At 33.2% G+C, this 18,943-nt stretch overlaps 1 protein-coding gene across 1 annotated transcript; it reads right to left on the bottom strand.

Moving 5' to 3' along the window:
- Nucleotides 1-2,480: 2,480 nt before the first annotated feature.
- LOC125058324 lies at nt 2,481-18,734 on the bottom strand. Its single transcript, XM_047662388.1, has 17 exons — nt 18,043-18,734; nt 17,490-17,671; nt 16,973-17,088; nt 16,087-16,202; nt 15,171-15,287; nt 13,583-13,702; nt 12,543-12,658; nt 11,221-11,403; nt 9,749-9,868; nt 7,363-7,500; nt 6,904-7,016; nt 5,836-5,956; nt 5,350-5,440; nt 4,557-4,633; nt 4,145-4,204; nt 2,971-3,130; nt 2,481-2,934 (listed from the first exon to the last, which is right to left on the bottom strand). The coding sequence occupies exons 1-16, from the start codon at nt 18,281-18,283 to the stop codon at nt 3,014-3,016; spliced, it is 2,028 nt and encodes a 675-aa protein (XP_047518344.1). The 5' UTR covers nt 18,284-18,734; the 3' UTR covers nt 2,481-2,934; nt 2,971-3,013.
- Nucleotides 18,735-18,943: the final 209 nt, after the last annotated feature.

The following is an 18,943-nucleotide window of genomic DNA, read 5'->3' as shown; positions in this document are numbered from 1 at the left end:
GCTTCGCTCTGTTAAGGTGCGTACAGACTATATAACATAACATGTTATACAATATTGCTATACAACATGTTTCAGATAATGTGGACACTGAATGTTATAAAACATGTTATTGATATGTATGCTAGGACGAACCCAGCATCTACGTTTTTTTGTTTTTCTTTTGTTATTTAAAATGGTTATATAACATTGTTATATTGCATTGTTATTCTAATGTGTACAGTATTGTTTTATGTTATAATGTTGAATAACAACGTTACATAATGTGGACGTGTTATAAAACACATGTTATATTATATGTTACATAGTCTGTACGCACCCTAATAATTTCTATTTTTGAATTTATAAACTTCCGTTTAACTGTTGTGTATGTATGTATTTTATATGCTCCAACCCTAGTCCATATGAAAAACATCGTGAGAAAACCAGTATGCATTTGATCTTCAAATCGTCGAATCGCGAAATATGTCTGGACGTTGATCTCCTACTTGCCTATTATTTATTTATAAGTATTGTTATAGCTATAAATATCAAATAACAAAAAAAACTAAGAGAATATACAAAGCCATAAAATAAGAATATATTAACTATATTGACGACTCATTGGTCTAGTGGTTAGAACCCCTGACTGCGAATCCATTGGTCCCGGGTTCGATCCCCGGCTGAGACGAACATCGATGTGATGAGCATTTGGTGTTGTGCTTAGGTCTTGGGTGTTTAAATATGTATTTATATGTCTATCTATCTATAATATGTATGTATATCCGTTGCCTAGTACCCATAACAAAAGCTTCACCAGCTTAGCATGGGACTCGGTCAATTGGTGTGAATTGTCTTTAAAAAAATTAAAATAAAAAAAAATAAAAAAAATAAATAAATAAATAAGCATCATCTTGATGGTTGGAGGTCTTCCACAGTCCGTTTCACAAGGCAGAGAAGAAGGCAAGAAAAAACTAAATTGTTACTACTGCTAAATTAATTCAGTCTTCCCGCATCTCTAAATATTTCCTCACATTATTGGTAAGGTGGAAAATGTCAACATATTCATAATTTGTGTTAGTTATAGTTAGCTAAAACCCGAAACCACTTTGCTACCTAAGCAAACAAACTTTAAAAGAAGTCTCAGAAGCCTATTTTTATAGGATGATAAAGATAGATGATTTTGATATTGAAGTGAAACTTTTTTATCGGGGTTGGAAAAAAATTTTGTGTAACATTTTTTCGTTACGCGTCACGTTTTTCGGATACGCGCCATGTTCCTTTTTAAAGTCAAACTTCTTTATCGGCGTTGGAAAAAAATTTACCGTCACATTATTTATTATTTATAGAAGTGAAACTTCTTTATCGGGGTTGGAAAAAAATTTAGTGTAACATTTTTTCGTTACGCGTCACATTTTTCCGTTACGCGCCATTTTTTGAAGTGAAACTTCACTTCTGACATGTGTACTTTGTACACACACACTTTTTTATTAATATAGCCATGAGGTGTCTGAAAACGCCTAAAATTGGTAGTAAATATGTATAAAAACGCTATCACTCAAAGATTCTTAGAACCCAATTAAATTAAATTTATTTATTAAATTTATTTCTTTATTATGTTCTTTAATGCAGAGGTAGCAAATGCGTCTTTGAAGGTAGCAAATAGTATTAAATAGGTAGAGAAATATGGCGTATAGTTTGATTGCGATATCAAATTTGGTCACACTTTTTGTGAGGTCTTTTTCACATAAACTTTGAAATAAAACATCTGTTATTTTAAACACATTTTATTATTACATTTATCTATTTTATAACAAAATTACAACTTTTCGTGCTTTAAAGCAATAATCTAAAATCCAGACCATTTCATTGATGCAGTAGGTCAGACCCGACGGGCGTCACGATAGGAAGATGAATAAATACAACGCAAGAAAATATTTTTAATTAATTGATTAATTTATTGATTAATTGTACTGTGAATAGATATCAAACAGTAAAGTTCATTTTTTATTAATTAATAAACCAATTTTGAAGTGAAAACTTCTTTAGCGGCGTTGTACACTTTTTTTTGGAATGGGTAAAAAATGTTAAACTCGCGTCAGGACACGTGACCTGATCGAAAATTCGTAAGACGGATGGAGAGTACACAGCTGGCGCGGCGTATTTAATGTAATATAATGTCATGTTTGTGTACGATAGCGCAATAAATAAATATTATATTCTACCACATAAATGATATTACTTTTATACTGATAATTAAAGCAATTCGTGAAAAATTATTCCCTAGCCATTCCAAAATATCAAAAATGCACAACGTTAATATTCAAGTTTTCACTTCTGCCGGCACTTTCGGAGTGCAACCCGTCGTTTTTTTTTAATTTTAATTGAAGTTTCAATTTCAAAAATCCAAATATTATCCACCAGGAATATGAGAAACGAATAGTTTTAAATTGATTTTTAGTTTGGAAATGCGTTGCCGGCCTTTCCTTTTTCTATTTCTTACAACTAATACATAATATAAATAATAATCTAGTTAATATTTACACCCTATAGCCTGATTAAAATATTTATCAAGAACACAATTGAACTAAAACGATATTATACATTTAAAAATTATTACAGATCTAAGTAGATAAACATTTATATACAATGGGTACGACAATTATTCCCAATATGACGTCACCGTACCTGTTTGTATACGTAAACGCCAACGTACTTGTACGTCAAGAAATTTTATGACGTAAAGTTACTTTAGCGTTTTCGTACAATTACAATGTTTGACGTAATCGACAGTCCAACCAACATTTAAACATACGCAATATCAACTAAATTCATAACTATGGGTACTTGTTTGACGTATTACGTCATTTAGCAAAATGACGTCACTCAATAATGTAACACACTACTGAGTAAGGCTCTTGGCATACGACACTGAGGTCCTTTGCCGTTGTGACGTCACCCAACATTGTGACGTCACCCAACATTGTGACGTCATCAAGTCTTTTTTGAAGTCATCCGACGTAATTTAGTGACGTCATCATTGGTGTATAGCGTGGTGCGGCGTGAGTACAGCGCCCCCTGCCGGGAGGACAGTCGTGATCACCGGAGCTGATCCTCCACCCACGTTGTTCACCCCACTACCGCAGAATATCACCTGTAATGATATATCTTTTGTTAATATACATGTAAGGAAAACATAATATATAAAAAACTTTAGAGGTGTCAAGGGTCACCCGGATGGATCGAAATTCCTTTCGATTAATTTATGTTAATTGGTATCATAACAGTATGATAGATTTTCTCGACACCAATCTTTCGACGAAAAAAAAAGCCAACATCACGAGGTGTTCCCAGGCGGTCACCCATCCAAGTACTGTCCTCGCCCGACGTTGCTTAACTTCGGTGATCGGACGAGAACCGGTGTATTACAATAGCAAATAGCAAAAAAATGTCGTGACAACTTTTCGTAAGAATTTTTTCCGTCTAGCCCCCTTTCACAACGCGCGATAAGGAACTTCGTTCCAATATTTTCCTAAACAAACTCTTTTTATATTTTATTTTTCTTCTTTGCCGTCTGATCGACGATGTTTAATTTGTCACTTGACATAATAGATGTCAGATGTTTTAATTTACTCTTTATATTATTTTATTTTATAAAACCTAGAATATAGGCTTTAAATGTTGTTTCTTTTGTATTCACAGGTGAGTAAATAATTTGTAAATATATATTTTTTAATAAATGTAAATTAATAGATATTTCGTTTGTAAATAAATCTTTTGTATTCACAGAGAAACATAGTTGCGTCTTATTTATTCCCAGTACTCGTATAAGCGATTGATACCATTATATACATTCAAATCAAATCAAAATCATTTATTCATTTAGGTAACACAATGTACACTAATGAACGTCAAAAAAGAATATTTGAATTGCTTCTTCTTCTTCAATACAAATAACTATCTACTATAATACAAAATAGGGGTTGATCGTAGAGGGGTGAAAATTAGGGGTTGTATGTATTTTTGTATGATGTATCATAAAAAAATAAAAACAAAAAAAAAATTTTTGCACACCCTTTATCACTTAGGTTTTGAAAGATAGATAGTAGCCGATTCCCAACTTACTAAATATGACTAGTCTAAACTTTTATTATTATTTATTATTCACCTGTGAGACTGGCGTGGCAGCTTGCCCGGGCGTGGCTAGCACATATTGTTGTTGTCTGACCTGAAATTATTAAAATTTGACTTTTAAAACCATTTTGACAAATACTTTCAATACTGGGAATAGAAAACTTTACTTAATTAAATCAGATCATCTAATCATAGCTATGGGAGGTAAGCAATGAGGTGCCAAATGCGTGGGCAATACGCTCTGAATTAGTGAAACGCATAGGCCAATAAGTGGAAAAGATATATGGGGCGCAAGCGTATAATGAGCGTAACGGGACAATGATCGTAACTGGACAACTATCGTAACGGGACAATGAGGCTTAAAGAGAAACAGGGTCTTTATTTTAAATAGCTATTTAAGGTATATTTTAAATATACTTTAAGGTAAAAAAAGACTAGCTTCTTACGGGATGTATTTGTTGATGCTGAGTCGTCCGCGTTGAATCACTCTCAACAACCACTTGTTCCATATATGTCCCACTCGCTGTAAATTTTTTTTTTAAAAACATTAATGCATGATATACACAATTTTCAATGTACAACATATACACAATAAAAATAAGAAAGAAATAATAATTATTAATTTATATTAAATTAAAAAAAATTATTTAAACAAGAAAACACTAAAAAAATTGATAAAATTATAAAAAAAATGTACTGTTTTCCATTTTTGATATTATAATTTTAAGTATAAATATTAAATACGTCTAAATTACAGTCGTGGACGTAAAGAGGACGTGAGTTCGAATCACTGTGTTTTTAACGTCTAAATCCGAGAACAAGATCAAAGTAAATTTTGTACCAAATTTGCTCTGACTACTTCTAAAAAGCACTGTATTTAAAAGATCTTTATAAAAATACTTGTGCCTTTTTATAAAGACCAGTGCAGCTCAGAGCAGTGTTGGCCTAGTTCAGAGTACGACTCTCATCCCTGAGGTCGTAGGTTCGATCCCCAGCTGTTCACCAATGGACTTTCTATGTGCGCATTTAACATTTGCTCGAACGGTGAAGGAAAACATTGTGAGGAAACCGACATGTCTTAGACCCAAAAAGTCGACGGCGTTTGTCAGGCACTGAAGGTTGATCACCTACTTGCCTATTTGATTTAAAAATGATCATGGAACAGATTCAGAAATCTGAGGCCAAGACCTAAAGAGGTTGTAGCGCCACTGATTTATATTATTTTAATAAAAATCTCACCCGTGGTAGTTGGTGTGTTGTTGGCACTATCGCATCCGAACAGACAATGTTGAACCGTCCAACGCGGTTCGAACGGTATATGGGTTTTCACCTGCAACAAATAATATTTATTAAAAAATAATCCACCAAAAGTCATAGGTTCGAACCCCGGTCAATTAAAAAAAAAATCGTGACTTCGGTTTGACGTTGATTTATGGGAAAATGGGGTGAAAGTTAGGGGTTAATAAAAACAGAAAATATATCTAAAAATAAAACAAAAATATTTAGGGGTAGTCCCCTTAACATTTAGGGGGATGAAAAATAGATGTTGTCCGATTCTAAGACATACCCAATACGCACACAAAATTTCATGAGAATCGGTCGAGCCGTTTCGGAGGAGTTTAACCACTAACTTATTAATTATATATAATGGCCCGTGGTGCCTAGACATACACGTGATGGTGGAGCGTGTTCGTAGGCAAAAAAGTACGTTTTTTTTTTAAATACCTTGAGTTCAGTCGTGAGCATGAGAATATGTCTGCACGGCAGCCGGAAGACCTTGCTGAAGAGACAGGAACACTCCTGGGTCGAGGTCCCGTACTTGCAAATGGCTGCGTTACTGTGGCGTCTGCGGATAATTGCCATTTTTACACGCTTTATATTAGCTTCACCTGTATGTATGTATGTATGTATGTAACCGACTCCTTCGGACTCGATTTTGACCCACTTTAAACGGACAGATTTAATTCAAACTTTGTACACTTATAAAGAATCAGCGACAATATAATAATTTCATAGGTTTATCTCGTAAAAGTCCACAAAGCAATACGATTAAATTGAGACAACACGTATTGCTGCTAGGACTAAAAAGTGGAAAATAAATATAGTTTAAAAAAACTATAAAACACGCTTTTATAAAACCAGTATTTTTTGTTCATTAGCATTTTCAGCCTAAATTAGGAATTATTTTTCATTTTTTAGTTTGATGTGCTTTAAAAGCGTGTTTTATAGTTTTTTTAAACTATATTTATTTTTAATTTGATTGATTAAATTTATTCTTCATTTCATTTACGCTTTTTTGTTTTTACATTTTTCGTAAATTAAATTTACGCTTTTTTGTTTATTAATTTATAGAAATGTAATTTACGCTTTTAAGCTTTTTTTTAAATATAGGTTTAAATTGGTTCATAATTAAGCTATAACCAAAAGTTATTTCTCTATTGGATCACAACATACCACTCTCAGAGGGGTTGTCATTTGAAATTAACTTTGAGATTAATCATTAACCGTAACTATAGATTAAATTTAATAATCAAACTCGGTAAGCATGCATGGTCACCGTAAATTATAAAATTGCATTGCAGCGTCACTCAAAATTAAAAATAAAAGTCGCCTTTATCGTTGTTTTTTTTCATTTTCAAGACTTATCGCAGTTATAGTCCCGTATGTCAAATACATTACATTTAAGACATACAAAAGTCGTTCTTAGCTCTAAGTCTGAATGCATTAAAATACAAAAACTACCACTGAATTATAATAAACGCGTTTTAATCTGGTAGATAATGTGAGGCTCACCTGCCACCCCTCTCATCCAGACACTTTTGTGCTAACTTCGTCTGATGGCTCATCAAATTGTACGCGTACTGAGTTATCGTGTCCGTCGGCGATTGCTTCAATGTTTCTGTATCCTGAAATATTTTAATATCGTTTTAAATTTCGCGCATTCCTCACTTTTACATTGTCCAAAATTGTGTGTTCCAAATATTAGCTTCTATATTATTTAAAGTAAAAACATTTAAAAGTGAAAATTATGTTTTTTTTTTTTAAATCAAGAAAACAAGTATGTACTTATAAAACAATAATTATTGTAAATTTTAGGTTACGGTCCGAATTTATCAAAATCGGTTTAGTAATTTTAGATATATGGGTATCCTCGCATTTTGGACATGTATAATATAGTTAAATGATAGTAATCATTTTTTTAAATAAAAATTTAAAGTGTTTTAAAGTGACTATGCAATATGCAAAACTCACCCGCAACTTATTAAGCGCGAACGTCCTCCTCTCTTCTTCCAGTTGATTAGCTACATTAAAGAAGAGAGATACAAAGTCATCTGGCTGCATGAAGCTTCGTATGAGGCTGCTAAATTTACTAACGAGACGCTCTAAGCCCTGAAATATACCAATATGAATTATTGTATAATATACCAATATGAATTATTGTATAATATACCAATATGAATTATTGTATAATATGCCAAAGTTAGTGCTGGCTGCATCGGCTTAACCCTGGGGTCGTGCATTCGACCCCTCCGAGGGATATTTCCTTTTTAGAGGACACCGTGAGTCATTTGTACAAAAACCCTTCATCTTTTAGTCGATATCAACTCCGGGGAAATAAATACAGATAATATAACTTTTTCTACAGCTGTGATACTTTTTGACATTCAACACCTTTTGTCACCGTGACCATGCACGCTGTAAAGCACGCGAAACGTCGGGGAAAAATTAAAATTATGTTAAATTGTAAATTTATAATAATACATAACTTCAATCCGTTAAAAAGTGTTTTCTTTGTGTAAAAGTTATGTTAATAAAAGACAAAATTATTTCCTTTCTGTTTTTTTTTATTGTGTTTTAAAAAAACCGACATGCGTCAGTAATACTTGTCTAAAAGAATTACTTGATTTAAATATAGGGCACTTTCGAATATCTACTGCTTCGACCTGGCTTCGCATGGATATTTTTGTAAAAAACATACAGTTTTTCATTTTTTTTTGGTTTAGTTAAGTTTTGAATATTTTTTTTGTTTCAAACATTTGAAATAAAAAAAATTATGTCATTCAAGTATATAGTAATGTCTAATGAATTTAAAATATTAATTTATTTGCGGCCGGATTTTGTCCAATTGGAGGATGGTGCGGGCTTTGGTATACTTGTGTGGACACATATAGCCCCGTCTCACATCACTAGGACAACTCACTGGGGCGGCCCTAGCAGGCCGAAAATAATAAATAAATAAATTTATTATATTGTTAGCGGACTAACGCCATTTTGTAGCAGAAACCTATATAAAGCGTAGCAACACCGGCGTTGACTCACTTTTATTACGAGACTTCGTGCGGAACGGACTTGTTACTAACCTAACCTCAGTAGATTTTAAAAGTCTAAAGTACCTACACGTTCTAATATTTTGTGTTTCCTAATAATATAATAATAAAAAAAAAAATAAACGGCTCAAATATCTTTGATGACTTTCCCCCAACTGCGATTTTATTCCTTTTGGAGTAGAGACTCTTGGGCCGTGGGACTCAAGTGCACAGGCGCTAATTCAAGATTTAAGTTGGATCTCTAGAGCTGGTGCTTTCCTGGCTCAACGAATAAGTATCGCAATACAGCGAGGAAATGCTACCAGCGATACAGGTACACTGCCACAGGGACCAAAGTTTTAAATTTGTAGTAACTATAGTTAAGAATATTGTAATTACTGTATACAGACAAACCTGGATAAACGAGATTTCAAGGGAGCACAATCTCATTTTCGCTTATAGAGGTTTCTCACTAACCAGAGTTTCTCGCTAATGCAGGTACACAGCAATAACAAGTCACAGCGAGTACCAATGTGTATATGTAATATGATAAAATTATGTGGATAATCTCAACATATAATATCTATATATATATATATAATGAAAAGGTCTTCGTTTGAGGCTCAATCACGCCAAAACCACTGATCGTATCGACATGAAACTACCACCATTCGATGCGAATTTTTTCCTAGATGGTTTATATATATGTAATTTTTCCTATTTATTTTTCGAATTCTAACGTTCCTTCATTTTCTTATTGCTGTTTTACTTTTATGAAAATTTATCCATACGGACTTCACCGCGGAATCATTCGGGGAGGCTTCCTAGAACCTCTAAACGTCAACATCTGTTAAAAACTCAATTTTCGAAATAATTCAATTTTCTTAGCGGGAAGTTAAAAAGAAGAATAATAAAAATATGAAAAAAAAATTATTTTAATTCGTCCAGCTAAGCGGGCGCGAAACGGCTAGTGTACTTATATATTTTATTTTATTTATAACATATTTACACTTTAAAAAATACGTTAATTTCGTTTGGGTTAATATATTTTGAATGTTTTTCTCTAACTCATAAATTTCGTCGAATATTGATTGTATTTTTATTGTAGCTATAGTTCCTCCTAAATAATAAAAATAAATAAAGTTCGACTGTCGCTTATAGAGGTATAGATAAGTAGCAGTCTCACTTACGGAGGCTCATGAGGGAAAAACTACTATCTCTTACAGAGGTTTCTGTTTCTCGCTAATAAGGTTTGACTGTATTTGTATATTATCATTAAAAAAAAACATCCCAAAAATTCCAAGATAATTCAACAATTAAAAAAGAATTACCTTATGCAATATATTAGTGTAGTTATCCTGTTCGAGCCAAGCGTCCAATTTGGTGATGGGTTCACCGGGTCGGTTGAAGAGCTCACCAGCGTTGGTGCCAATTATTCCTCGCTTTAGGACCTGGAATATTAATTTACTATTATGAGAATAGATAATACTTTTTTTTATATAATTAATTGCTGTGAGACATCAAATTTAATTTAAAAAAATAATATTGCATGCGAGGATTCCTACAAAAATTCATATGTTTATGTACGACTATTATGAGACGACTCATTTGTCTAGTGGTTAGTACCCCTGACTGCGAATCCATGGGTCCCGGGTTCGATCCCCGGCTGAGACGAACATCGATGTGGTGAGCATTTGGTGTTGTGCTTAGGTCTTGGGTGTTTAAATATGTATTTATATGTCTATCTATCTATAATATGTATGTATATCCGTTGCCTAGTACCCATAACACAAGCTTCACCAGCTTAGCATGGGACTCGGGTCAATTGGTGTGAATTGACTTTTAAAAAAAAAACATTATTTTTGAGAGCTTTGCTTACTTTTGCCGACAAGAGGATGGGAATCCCTCCCAAATTGCAGTAAATCTGCTTACGTACTACTTGAACGGGCCCTTTTGTGTGTTTCTTTGTGTGTGTTTTATTAGTAATAAATTGTATGTCTATGTCTAGATCTAAGCTATTTCCAAAGACTATGTCTATGTCTAGACCTAAGCTATTTCCAAAGACTATGTCTATGTCTAGACCTAAGCTATTTCCAAAGATTATGTCTATATCTAGACCTAAGCAATTTCCAAAGACTATGTCTATGTCTAGATCTAAGCTATTTCCAAAGACTATATCTATGTCTAGACCTAAGCTATTTCCAAAGACTATGTCTATGTCTAGACCTAAGCTATTTCCAAAGACTATGTCTATGTCTAGACCTAAGCTATTTCCAAAGATTATGTCTATATCTAGACCTAAGCAATTTCCAAAGACTATGTCTATGTCTAGATCTAAGCTATTTCCAAAGACTATATCTATGTCTAGACCTAAGCTATTTCCAAAGACTATGTCTATGTCTAGACCTAAGCTATTTCCAAAGACTATGTCTATGTCTAGACCTAAGCTATTTCCAAAGATTATGTCTATATCTAGACCTAAGCAATTTCCAAAGACTATGTCTATGTCTAGATCTAAGCTATTTCCAAAGACTATATCTATGTCTAGACCTAAGCTATTTCCAAAGACTATGTCTATATCTAGACCTAAGCAATTTCCAAAGACTATGTCTATGTCTAGATCTAAGCTATTTCCAAAAAACACTCCGGAAGGTTGAATAGAATCTAAAAACACTCCATTCGCAATTCATTAAACAGGCCTGGTAGTGCATACTAATGGTGCTTCATTCATATTCATAATGGACGAGGTACCAATATGTATCATAAATATTGATTAATTAAGACCTTTGCTAAAAAATCTCACCTGAAGCTGCGCCGGAGTGTGTTCCCCTCGCAGCAAAGCCAGCGCATATATCTTACACCTAGCTGCCACATCCTCAGCTGACAGCTGAATCTCATCCGAAGCTGAGACCAGCTTCCCAAGAGCTCTGGACGCTTGCCATACGGAACACGACACATGGGATGATGGAAAGGCAGCACGGACCGACTGGAATTAAATTAACTAATATTAAAAATAATGAAATATTATTGGAAGAATTATAATTTAAAAAATAAATAGAAAATCACTTCTTCCATCTTTATCACGTCACAAATTAATTTAAAATAATCTAAATTTCATAATCTTCATATAATTTTTAAATTATTTTTAATATCAATTATATGTTGACTGAATTCTGTTAATTGGCTTAAATAATACAAATTAAATTCATATTTTAAGACCCTGTCAAACCGTTTCTCCAAGATGGCGACCAGACCCTGTGACTTATATGCTTAAATAAATTTCCATTTTTACATACCCATACACTATGTTGTCTTGCATAAAAGGTTATAATAAAATTGTATATTTTGGCATAAATGCTATTTTAAAATTAGTATGTAATAAAAGAACACGGTGTCATTCGTTTTATTAAAATAGCAACACCACGCAATACCATAGACACCTGTAAGAACAGGTTGTAAGGTGTCGCGTAGAAGCGATCGTTGAGCACAGTAGCTCTATGATCGGCGCGTGCGCCGGACGTGCGCACTGAATGTGTTTAAATATTAAGTAATAATGTCGGACGACACCAATTACATATATACGACATATATATTATACTAATTTTAAAATAGCATTCGCATTAGGCATTAAAGTTTAATTTGATTTTCTTATTCGGTGATTACGTCAACAGTAATTATTTACTTTTTACACATTGTTGTGGATTCCTATTTTTTTTTTGAGAGATTTGCTTACTTTTGCTGACACGAGAGAGGGGGATGGGGGGGGTGTTATAAATTTCAGTATAAATCGTAATACTTGAACAGACTGACTTAGATAAATGTATTTAATACATTGTATGTGTATTACGTAACAAATGTTGAGGGGGGTCCTTTTGTAAAACGTTACGATGCGGGGCGGGGATTAAATTACGCGTTATTGTTAATATTTTTTTCGACTTTCCAGTACACCATATAATGGTAACTTTTAAGTATAAAGAGTCACTAGGTGGTCACGAAAGGTTTTACTATACTTGGGTACAGAAAAACGTTACGGCGCGTTACATGGGGGGGGGGGTCAATAATCTCCATAAATTGCATGACGTAATACTTGAACGCTCCCTCTTTCAAGACAACTTTAGTTTTTACCTGTTGATTCTTCGTAGGATCACATACGACACACCTCACTTGTCTCCAGGCGGGATTACAGGATTTGAACGTTTCCAACAACCAGGTTAGGTCTTCACCGATTAATGTTGATATACCTGAAATTAAAGTCCATTTTTGTTTACAAAAAATAAATATAGCCAAGAATCCAGAGACTATAGACCTGTACTGTATAATCCGTGCAGGTGTTCATCATCTAGGGTCAATGTTAAGGGTAGGTAATTTTTATTTTAAAACAGGTGATTCAGATTGACTTGATTGCTAGATTGGCCCACCTTTTAGGTCTTACAGGTATTTAGGTCTTATAGGTATTTAGGTCTTATAGGTATTTAGGTCTTATAGGTATTTAGGTCTTATAGGTATTTAGGTCTTATAGGTCTAAAGGTCTGATAGGTCTAGGTCTTACAGGTCTTTAGGTCTTACACGTCTTTAGCTCTTACAGGTATTTAGGTCCAATTGATCTTATACGTCTTTCGGTCTTACAGGCCTTTATCTCTTACAAATATTTGGGTCTTACAGGTCCTACAGATCTCAAGGTCTTGCAAGTTTAGGTCTTATTGATCTTACAGATCTAGGTCTTAAAGATCTAGGTCTTACAGGTCTTTAGATCTTACAAGTCTTACAGGTATTTAGGTCTTACAGGTTTTTCGGTCTTTAGGTCCTACAGGTATTTATGTTTTTGGGTCTTACAAGTCTTACAGGTCTTTAGATCTTACAGGTCCTACAGGTCTAACATGTATTAAGGTCTTACAGGTCTTTAATAAAACGTTACGATGCGCGTCGGGGATTAAATTACGCGTTATTGTTAATATTATTTTCAACTTTCCAGTACTTTACACCACATGGTAACTTTTAACTATAAAGAGTCACTAGGTGGTCAAGAAACGTTTTACTATTGGGTACAGAAACACGTTACGGCGCGTTACACGGGGGGGGGGGGGGCTATAATCTCCAAAAATTGCGTGACGTAATACTTGAACGCTCCCTAAGGTATGACGTCATCGCAGTGATTCGTTACTTACCACCACTGACAATAACGGATTTGCCATTTCCATCTTCAGCCAAAAACAATGTCACATTATGCCGAATGCTGGGATTCCCCGTCCCACCGACCATTGGTATTGCCGTGTTGAATTCGATTCCTGAAATTATTTAACAAACTTTATTAATTAATAAAAAGTCAGCATCTCCAATCAACTCATACTTAAGTCTCGACTCTTGATGAAGAGTACTGAAGTGACTGAAATGGACATAAAAAATAGTACATGATGTTAAGTGGCTCATAGACACACATTGCCAAGTGGCTAGCAAGTGCGTTGCTGACCTTTCATTTACTGAACGCTCTTTTCTTCAAGTCATATACAATTAAAATATGCTTTAATACAAAAATTATGGTGAACTGAATTAATGAGTAAATGAATGATGAACGAATGTGTTAACGCAATGATTAATGAAAAAATAATGTTGGAGTGAATTAACGAGTTAACGCAATGATTAATGAAATGAATTAGTGAGTGAATGAATTAGTGAATGAATGAATTAGTGAGAGAATGAATTAGTGAGTGAATGAATTAGTGAGAGAATGAATTAGTGAGTGAATGAATTAGTGAGTGAATGAATTAGTAAAGGTGATATCAGACGGTTGACTCGAATGATTGTTCACTCGAGTGAATGCTTCATTTTTTTTCATTCTATGTTCACACGGCTTAGACGAAATGATACAGAAATGAACATTCATTGTTCTTTCTTTTAAATATGTCATCGAATGAAGTCGTACGTCTTGGAATTAGTTTAATTTGTGATCATTTAATCAAAGAGTTGACAAAAAAGAAGCAAAGAAAACGTCGACGGTGGTGGGTGCGACCATGGATTGAAAGTGACCGTCTGATATCACCTTTAGATCGGTTCACTAATGAATTCATTCGGCACTCGTGTTTCATTTTTTGTTCAGACATTTCATTTCGAGTGAAATGTACCGAATGAAAGGTGAAAATGAACAAAAAATGAACCGTCTGATATCACCTTAATGGAATGAATTAGTGCGTGAATGAATGATGAACGAAACAAGAATAATGGAATGAATTAGTGAGTGAATGAATGATGAACGAAACAAGAATAATGTAATGAATTAGTGAGTGAATGAATGATTAACAAAACAAGAATAATGGAATGAATTAGTGAGTGAATGAATGATGAACGAAACAAGAGTAATGGAATGAATTAAAGAGTGAATGAATGATGAACGAAACAAGAATAATGGAATGAATTAGTGAGTGAATGAATGATGAACGAAACAAGAATTATGGAATGAATTAGTGAGTGAATGAATGATGAACGAAACAAGAATAATGGAATGAATTAGTGAGTGAATGAATGATGAACGAAACAAGAATAATGGAATGAATTAGTGAGTGAATGAATGATGAACGAAACAAGAATAATGTAATGAATTAGTGAGTGAATGAATGATGAACGAAACAAGAATAATGGAATGAATTAGTGAGTGAATGAATGATCAACGAAACAAGAATAATGGAATGAATTAGTGAATGAATGAATGATGAACGAAACAAGAACAAAGGATGAATGATTAATAAATGATTAACTCACCTGTCTCGATGCATAAGAATTGCGGCACCGCATTGAATGCCAATTGCATATTCGGCGTCGTGAAGTACACACATTGAATGCAACCCGACTGCGAATGGAGGAGTTTCACACCCGCATCTGTAATATTTATTAAACATAAACATTATTTAGAAAAAATATTAACTCCAATACATGTCCTCGCAAAGGTGTATATATCTCATAAAGTACTGAACCAAATTTGATGAAACTTGGGACTATATAATTTGAATCATCTCAATATACAAACATACATACATTACGAAATTTAGCACAGATGCTTGGAAACCTTTAGTATACTCAAACACTACTCCTTTTTTGTAGTTGGTAAAAAATCCTCAATAGTGCAATGTAAAATCATGATGTATGTTTGTGTATGTTTATCACATTACTAGCGGTAATTTATTTATAAATAACTAGCTGACCGGGCAAACGTCGTTTTGCCATGTATATCTTTTATAATAAAAAAATAGGGGTTGATCGTAGAGGGGTGAAAGTTAGGGGTTGTATGTATTTTTTAATGCTGTATCATAAAAAAATAAAGAATAAATTTTTTATCTAAAATAAAAAATAAAAATTTAGGGGTGGACAACTTAACATTTAGGGAGATGAAAAATAGATGTTGTCCGATTCTCAGACATACCCAATATGCACACAAAATTTCGAAGAGACGAGAATCGGTCGAGCCGTTTCGGAGGTGTTTAACCACAAACACCGCGACACGAGAATTTTATATATTAGATTTTAAAATATACTCTATGATACTCAGAGATAGCGTAGCATTTTAGTTTTGAAATTTGTTCAGTAATTTCATGAGCTTATTTATTATAATCACAAATAAATTTATATTTATAATATTAGTGTTCAATCAAATTAACATTCTTTCATTAAAATAAATTACCATAATTTAGTTGAAGTTTCCGAACAACAAAGTCATATTTCTGATTCAACCAACGCACTGCACCACTACCCGTTGCTATTAATTGAGACTCGGTTGTTATCACTTGTGAGTCTGACCTGAAATTATCATTCAATAATTTAAATATATTTTATTCTAATCCGAAAACATATTAGCTTTTTTGAAAAGGCGTTAAATATATCATTTAGAGTTGGTTACAAAGTTGTACAATTCATTTCTAACATGCTGAGTTAATTAATATTTTATTCTCTTAATTTTGTAACAAAATAGTTTTAATTTGTGTTTAATCATAAGTAGCCTGTGTGCAACACTGGCTACTTATGATTAAAAAAAAAGAACTAGACATAAACATTTATTACATACGAAAACACACACAAATAAACACACAAAATAACGATACTCAAAGAAAAAATAAAATAAGACATATCAAAACAATAAAAATTAAGAAAAAATCCTTTTGCCATTCGGTTCACTTCAAGTGTGCAATGTGTGTGTACTGGGGTTGTAATTGGCCCTAGCTCAGCATTATGCTGCGGAGCAAAAAGTTCCACAGAGCTGGTCATTCTGCCAGAGACCACAGCAGCTAGTTTGCACCTCAGTAGCAAAGAAAAATAATAATAAAAAAAAAATTAATAAAATTATGTTCCCTTTTTCAAAATTTTGTTTACAAAGATATAATCATTGCTGTCCATGAAGTGTAGTTTAACAAACTATGTATCATTTTCAATAGGCAATATCACTAAACCCACGAATAGAAACTGTCACTTTCTACTCTTGACCTGTTTAAATCTAACATCCCCTTATAGTCAATAGTTTGTGTATTTGTGTCACAAATATCTCACTAGCAATGAATACTTTGAAGACATACCTTTCAGCCACTTCTGGATTTTCAATAATGGCAACTTCATATTCATGGTTGTCGACTTGGTTATTGCTATTCATCTCAAACTGTTGGAAAGTATTGCTTGATTCTTCCACATGTGTCTGAAATACCAATATTTAAATTAATTACTTTTAAATTGTGTATGAGTTAATATAACATAATTAAAGAATCTGTCAAAATTGAACCAGTTGACATGAACCGAAAAAATAATTAACTGTTGATAAAATCATGGTTAAATAGTGTGGTCTGCAAGACCTACTATATGCAATTTTCAAATATCAATTGACACCATTTTAATACTTGATTGTTGTTGTCAAGCCTAGGTAAATAGCAGTAAAAAAAATAAGACAGATATATTAAATAACCAGGCAAAGAAAGTAATTTAGAAAAAATAACATTGTACATTTTATTCAGCTGATCACATAATAGTTCTGTAAATATTAAACTGGTCTGATATCTACTTTACTTAACTATAGAGTCACTAAGATAAGAATAAACTCACATTATTAACCTCTGCTGCATTTTGAACGAATGAGGTACCCCCTTCCTCTTCTGGCTCACCCTTTACATCATAAATGGTCTCCGCCATAACAATACGACCAGATGAATCCACTGTCCACATTCCACCAAAGGAGAAATTAGATGGATTTCCATTCTGCTCATACAGTATCACTGTATTTGGGCCTGAAGTATATGGATTATATAAATATTAAATTGTTCCGACTTACAACTTAGGACAATTTCAGTAATGGATTTAAAAAGTTCTCCACAGATTGGCTTTGAGGCTTCAAACGACATAAGCTTCTATATACTTCCTTAAATGAGATTAGCTCTACTTTACAATGTAACAGGTTTAATAAACAACTGGTAAATTTATGTAGTTAAGGTAAAATCTATGTCGTTTTAAGATTTGTTTGTATGATATTCTAAAAACATCTTAAGTAGCTTCTATAAAGATATAAATAAAAAAGGATTAATTAAATATGAAATCGGAACAATAAATTTAGTAACAGTAAAAGTTTAGCTAACCAAAAGCACAAACATGAAATACATACCAAGTTGCACTGGCTCTCCCTTCATGTTGACGAAGACTGGTTGTTCAAAGTTGCCTTCTACTAACTGCCCAGTATGTACTATCTGCTGCCCTTGCTCTACAGGAACCTCCACGACATGATTAACCACTTCTACCTTTTTATCATCTTCAGCTTTGACCAAAACTTTACTCTTCTTTTCACCCTCCACCGGCTCATCACTTTTTCTCTTGATAACAGTTTTTTTCTTATTTTTCTTGTCCATTTTAAGTTGTTCACTATTCCACTTACACAAACACTATAATATAAGTTTTTATCTAGTAAAATAAGTATTAAAGATTACGCCTCGCCCTATTTCCGTCATTGTACATTTTACTTGAGAAAAAGGCAAGTTAACTTATTTTGAAATACTATAATATAAATAGATAAAACGAAAAAACACAAAATTTCGTTGAGCCCGTTAATTACTATTTATTGTTTTGATAGCGATAAAATGAGAAAATCCTGTGCGAAAAGGACAACTCACAAAGACGCCATTTGTAATTTGCCGAATAGCTTCGTGAAAGCAGAGAAGGGGTCCCGAATGCGGTGGCCGCGATATTGTGTTGACAAAAGATTAAAATATTAACATTTTACCCATACAGTTTATAAACTTAAATAAGATATAATAATAAGAGCAAAACATTTACTTGCATAAAAATGGTAATTCATAAAACAATATTTTTAAGAAATCTATCTCGTTTCATCATAACGTAAGCAACAGTTGGACAGAAAGAGACAAACGAATACTTTATTCAATACAATTTAATGTAACATCAGTTTTTTTTACATAAGTAATACTCCCAATCATTACTCGTAAATCGTAATTCGTAATCGCAAAAAAAAACTAGCTTTTCCGAGTATTAAATTTACATGTAACAGCAAT

This window comes from Pieris napi, chromosome 18 (assembly GCF_905475465.1).
Source record: "Pieris napi chromosome 18, ilPieNapi1.2, whole genome shotgun sequence".
Lineage (NCBI taxonomy): Eukaryota > Metazoa > Arthropoda > Insecta > Lepidoptera > Pieridae > Pieris > Pieris napi.
The sequence above is the reverse complement of the archived record's forward strand: the minus strand, read 5'-3'. Positions and strand labels throughout refer to the sequence as shown.

What these genes read in the sequence shown, in the direction of transcription:
- LOC125058324 (XM_047662388.1), bottom strand. Translation starts at nt 18,283, where the DNA reads ATGGACAAGAAAAATAAGAAAAAAACTGTTATCAAGAGAAAAAGTGAT. An exon ending in ATTCTTATGCATCGAGACAG is followed by an intron (nt 13,703 to 15,170) that starts GTGAGTTAATCA and finishes AAATAATTTCAG; the next exon opens with GAATCGAATTCAACACGGCA. An exon ending in CTGCCACGCCAGTCTCACAG is followed by an intron (nt 3,131 to 4,144) that starts GTGAATAATAAA and finishes ATATCATTACAG; the next exon opens with GTGATATTCTGCGGTAGTGG.